Source organism: Pelobates fuscus, chromosome 11 (genome assembly GCF_036172605.1).
Source record: "Pelobates fuscus isolate aPelFus1 chromosome 11, aPelFus1.pri, whole genome shotgun sequence".
NCBI classification, from domain to species: domain Eukaryota; kingdom Metazoa; phylum Chordata; class Amphibia; order Anura; family Pelobatidae; genus Pelobates; species Pelobates fuscus.
In genome coordinates, this window is record NC_086327.1 from 107,209,225 (window position 1) to 107,214,940 (window position 5,716).

The 5,716-nt window shown below is 54.8% G+C and overlaps 1 protein-coding gene across 1 annotated transcript in view; it reads right to left on the minus strand.

Moving 5' to 3' along the window:
* Window positions 1–5,031, minus strand: part of SSU72 (SSU72 homolog, RNA polymerase II CTD phosphatase) — a 75,512-nt gene extending 70,481 nt beyond the window's left edge. Inside the window, exon 1 of the mRNA XM_063436416.1 lies at window positions 4,808–5,031. Within this exon, the coding sequence (XP_063292486.1) occupies window positions 4,808–4,887 (80 nt within the window). The 5' untranslated portion in view covers window positions 4,888–5,031. The remainder of the gene's footprint in view (window positions 1–4,807) is intronic.
* Between the last annotated feature and the right edge of the window lie 685 nt (window positions 5,032–5,716).

A 5,716-nucleotide genomic window follows, 5' to 3' on the forward strand; every position in this document is an offset into this window, starting at 1 on the left:
AAATTAAGCTTATATTAGTATCTCCAACAAATGCAATACATACACACAGACTGCTGAACACATTCACACACCAACTGCTTAATACAAACACACACACCGAGACACAGACAGACTGCTAAATACACACACAGTCCGCTAAATACACGCACACTGCTGAGTACGCAGTCTGCTGAATACACGCACGTAGTCTGCTGAATACACGCACACACACACTGCTGAATACATAAAGACTGCTGAACACACACACACATATACTGCATTGAGGGGTGCAGTGTATGTGTCAGTGTGTAATGTTGTGTGGGGGGGTGGGGTGCTGTGTGTGGGGGGTTGGGGTGCAGTGTGTGGGGGGTTGGGGTGCTTTGTGTGGGGGGGTAGGGTGCTTTGTGTGGGGGGGGTAGGGTGCTTTGTGTGTGGGGGGGGTAGGGTGCTGTGTGTGGGGGGGGGTAGGGTGCTGTGTGTGGGAGGGGTAGGGTGTTGTGTGTGGGGGGGGGGGGTAGGGTGCTGTGTGTGGGGGGTAGGGTGCTGTGTGTGGGGGGTAGGGTGCTGTGTGTGGGGGGTAGGGTGCTGTGTGTGGGGGGTAGGGTGCTGTGTGTGGGGGGTAGGGTGCTGTGTGTGGGGGGTAGGGTGCTGTGTGTGGGGGGTAGGGTGCTGTGTGTGTTTGGGGGAAAGGGTGCTGTGTGTGTTTGGGGGAAAGGGTGCTGTGTGTGTTTGGGGGAAAGGGTGCTGTGTGTGTGTTTGGGGGAAAGGGTGCTGTGTGTGTTTGGGGGAAAGGGTGCTGTGTGTGTGGGGGGTAGGGGTGCTGTGTGGGGGGGGGGTAGGGGTGCTGTGTGAGGGGGGGGGTAGGGGTGCTGTGTGTGGGGGGGGTAGGGGTGCTGTGAGTGTGGGGGGGTGCTGTGAGTGTGGGGGGGGTGCTGTGAGTGTGGGGGGGTAGGGGTGCTGTGAGTGTGGGGGGGTAGGGGTGCTGTGAGTGTGGGGGGGTAGGGGTGCTGTGAGTGTGGGGGGGTAGGGGTGCTGTGTGGGGGGGGGGTAGGGGTGCTGTGTGGGGGGGGGGGGTAGGGGTGCTGTGTGGGGGGGGTAGGGGTGCTGTGGGTAGGGTTCCTGTGTGTAGGGTGGTAGGGGTGCTGTGTGTAGGGGGATAGGGGTGCTGTGGGTGCTGGGGGTAGGGGTAGGGGTGCTGTGGGTAGGGGTGCTGTGGGTAGTGGGGGTAGGGGTGCTGGGGTTAAGGGAGGGTAGGGGTGCTGGGGTTAAGGGGGGGTAGGGGTGCTGGGGTTAAGGGGGGTAGGGGTGCTGGGGTTAAGGGGGGTAGGGGTGCTGGGGGTAGGGGAGTAGGGGTGCTGTGGGTAGTGGGGGTAGGGGTGCTGGGGTTAAGGGAGGGTAGGGGTGCTGGGGTTAAGGGGGGGTAGGGGAGTAGGGGTGCTGTGGGTAGTGGGGGTAGGGGTGCTGTGGGTAGTGGGAGTAGGGGCGCTGGGGGTAGGAGGAGTAGGGGTGCTGGGGGTAGGGGTGCTGTGGGTAAGGGGGGTAGGGGTGCTGTGGGTAGGGGTGCTGTGGGTAAGGGGGGTAGGGGTGCTGGGGGGTAGGGGTCCTGGGGGGTAGGGGTCCTGGGGGTAGGGGTGCTGTGGGTAGTGGGAGTAGGGGTGCTGGGGGTAGGGGTGCTGTGGGTAAGGGTGCTGTGGGTAAGGGTGCTGTGGGTAAGGGGGGTAGGGGTGCTGGGGGTAAGGGGGTAGGGGTGCTGGGGGTAAGGGGGGTAGGTGTCCTGGGGGTAGGGGTGCTGGGGGTAGGGGGAGTAGGGGTGCTGGGGGTAGTGGGAGTAGGGGGAGTAGAAGGAGTAGGGGTGCTGGGGGTAGTGGGAGTAGAAGGAGTAGGGGTGCTGGGGGTAGTGGGAGTAGAAGGAGTAGGGGTGCTGGGGGTAGTGGGAGTAAGGGGGTAGGTTATTAAATCAGTATCCCCCCCTTCCCTTCCCTTCTTGTTACCTTTGGTGAAGGGGGGGGGGGGGGGGACACAGTCATCCCTGGTGGTCCGGTGGTGGTATGCAGGACAGGACAGGTCCTGCAGCTCTCCTGTCCTCCCGCGCGATGCTGTGTGGAGCGTTGCCATGGTAACGTGCGGCAACGCTCCACACAGCTCGCGGGAGGACGGGAGAGCTGCTTCCTCGATCCCTCCCCCCTGCTTCCGGTCCTGCCGACACGGAAGCAGAGTAGGCACCTGCCGTTTCGGGCAGGCAGGCGCCTACTCTGCAGTGATGGCAAAGCTATGGCCGCGTGCCCACAGAGAGGGCCCGGCGTGCCACCTGTGGCACGCGTGCCATAGGTTCGCCATCACTGCCATATAAGATACTCTGGGGAGTCTGCTTTATCAAATGAAAGCCCTTTGCGGGGTTATTTGAACAGTCACACTGCTATAATACCCTAAAATGAGACATAGGCCCGTCAAATCCATCTACTAAAATCCTAACTATAGAATCCTTGTCTCTTATATGGCATTGTAGCTTTACAGAATAGTGCCAAAGGCATACAATGGGGGTATCGTTATACTCAGCAGATGTAACTGAAGACAATATGGGGTTCTGTGCACAAATAGCACACAGCAGCTTTACGAAATACACATTACAAAAATCTTGTTATATGTGTATGCCAAAATAGAGCAGAAACAATTCTACTCCAATATTTAGCTGAGATTGGCAATGAAATGGCTACGTAAAAAAAAAAAGTGTCAAACTAACCTTGGGTAAATAGCCTGTGATGTCTACTTTACATAAATATATATTTTGTGTGGCAATTTTGTTTTCGGTACAAGACAAACATACCAACTCCTGCCATTCCTACTACTCTATGTAAATATCACTTTTGTCCAACAATGACATTCCTAAGCAAATATATTTGTTTCCATAAATAAGAAAACTCTCACTTCATGATATTTAAATAACTCCAAACCCCTAAAGCAGATTACAGCTTGCAGAAGTGCTTTAGAGCTTCACAGAATGTCCAGCCCTTTTCACTCAAAAATAAATAAATACAGATTTCAAGGAAATCCGGATTTTTATCAAGTGTCTGGATTGCATCCTCACAGCTTTTAACACTTTGTGCCCAAGCATAAAGCTAATTTGCAGCATGTATATTACAGTACATGTGGCTTTCCAATGCTTGACTATAACAGTGATACATCCGAGAAGGTAAAACACGTTTCTCTGGTCCCCATCATGTGTACATGATGAGGAGCAGCACATAAAGAGGGCTGCCACTTCAACATATGATTTACATGCAACAGAAGGCAAACCAATCAGTAAAGACCTATGTACAAGTGTCAAACAGCAGCAGAAATGTAGCAGTTACAACCAAATGTAATCCTATTAAATAAATGCAAATCCTACCCCCCCCCTCTCAAATACCTACCCTCAAAAAGGTTCATTAGTTTGATCAGACTATAGCCATTCTGTTGTTTTGTGAGCTATTTTCAAACAAATAGAACCAAACATTTGAACCCCCCCAAAAATAAAAGAAAATTGAGCCAAATTAACATTATCTACTAAGTGAGTGTTAAAAGTGAATTTAAAATCTAAGGCTGCAATAAATGAAATGGACAAATGTTCTAGCTCAGCTATGCTTCCAGTTTGGCTACTTTGACCTTAACAGTGGGAATTTTGACTTTACCGAAAAGCCTTGTGGATCTGCTACATAAAATCTAGCAAACAGTTTTCTGTTCAGTGGATCAAAGGGGAAACTGGAAATAATTGCGTAACATGGCTGACACATTCCTGCATCATATATTTCCAAATCAGTCCTCCCCTCCTCCTACCAGTCTAGGCTTCAGTAATTGCCCAGTTGAGTCAAAGGTGGTTTTAGAAATGGGGAAGAAAAAAAGAAAGAACCCCACACCTAGGTAATCCCTAAATCGTGGACTGGTGGATGGGAGGGTGAGGACTGGTCTATATTAAGGTTTCCCGTGTTCCTATAAAGTGTTTGAGGCGATGAAACAGGGTGATTGTGGCCACCGCGACGTATACCCAACCTCCCTGAGAATCTAATGACAACATCACGGCCCTCACCGGGCATACACCAACCACCCTGCGCATACCGCAGCCACCCATCCTGACAGCGGCCCACCTCACCCATCCTGCCAGCCAAGGGGGGGCCCGTCTCACCCACCCATCCTGCCAGCCAAGGGGGGGCCCGTCTCACCCACCCATCCTGCCAGCCAAGGGGGGGCCCGTCTCACCCACCCATCCTGCCAGCCAAGGGGGGGGCCCGTCTCACCCACCCATCCTGCCAGCCAAGGGGGGGGCCCGTCTCACCCACCCATCCTGCCAGCCAAGGGGGCCTACCTCACCCACCCATCCTGCCAGCCAAGGGGGCCTACCTCACCCACCCATCCTGCCAGCCAAGGGGGCCTACCTCACCCACCCATCCTGCCAGCCAAGGGGGCCTACCTCACCCACCCATCCTGCCAGCCAAGGGGGGCCCGTCTCACCCACCCATCCTGCCAGCCAAGGGGGCCTACCTCACCCACCCATCCTGCCAGCCAAGGGGGGCCCGTCTCACCCACCCATCCTGCCAGCCAAGGGGGGCCCGTCTCACCCACCCATCCTGCCAGCCAAGGGGGGGCCCGTCTCACCCACCCATCCTGCCAGCCAAGGGGGGGCCCGTCTCACCCACCCATCCTGCCAGCCAGGGGGGGGGCCCGTCTCACCCACCCATCCTGCCAGCCAAGGGGGCCTACCTCACCCACCCATCCTGCCAGCCCGAGCTGTGTGTTAGCGGCCTGGCTGTGACTCCAGCCCTGGGCGGTGTTATGGCGGTTTGTATTGCGGTACCTGAGGATATTGTGCGCTTCCATGCTGCGGTTCTGGTTACTGGAACACACCACGGCCACTCTGAGCGGGGAGGACGGCATCCTGGGCAGCGTCACTCACAAAGCTCTGACTAACGACAGCCAAGGGCTCACACACTCTCTCACCAACGGCCACGGCGAGCTGATGGCGCCGCTTCCGCCTTCTCGACTCCACAGGAACTAAAATGGCGCCGGGCGAAGCTCTTCTGGAAGTGACGGGACCTTTTTTTCGCTGACGTCAACAGCGCGATCAGCTGACCGAGAACCTGCGCGTGCGCGGTGACGTCATGACGCCGTAAACGAGGCGTCGCCAATAGCGTAGCTGTCTTTCGCAATAACTTACAGAACTACAACTCCCGTGATGCTCTACCTACCCTTTAAGTTTGGCAAAGCATCACGGGAGTTGTAGTTTCCAGCTGCTAGGAAAGCTAATAGCTTAGCCACCCAGGTATGGCCATTTGTGTTATGGTTGCCTTGTTTACAGAAAGCTCAATGTCCAGCCTGGCCAATCTCACACCCATTACTACACACCTTATCAGCTTCCATAATGCTGTCCCAGAGCACTTCAAATTTCACGCCATAGAAAGACAGATTTTGAATTCACGTAAAGGTAACTTGTGACGAAGTGCCCTTCGCCACTTGGGCCTGGAGAGGACTGCTTGCCAGCCTCTTGCCATGTGATTATGGTCCCTGGGAGATTGGGCCCTTTTAAAAAACGTATTCGGCCCTAACAGAGTGCATGTCACGCATTTTGGCCCTTTAAACACAGTGGGGCCATTCGGTACTTGCCCTGTGTGAGCGGTGATACCCCCAGATAGCTATGCCATGGAGCCTATTCATATAATGAAAGACTATGGGAAAGACTTTAGCTCCATGGCAATTGAACTGTGTG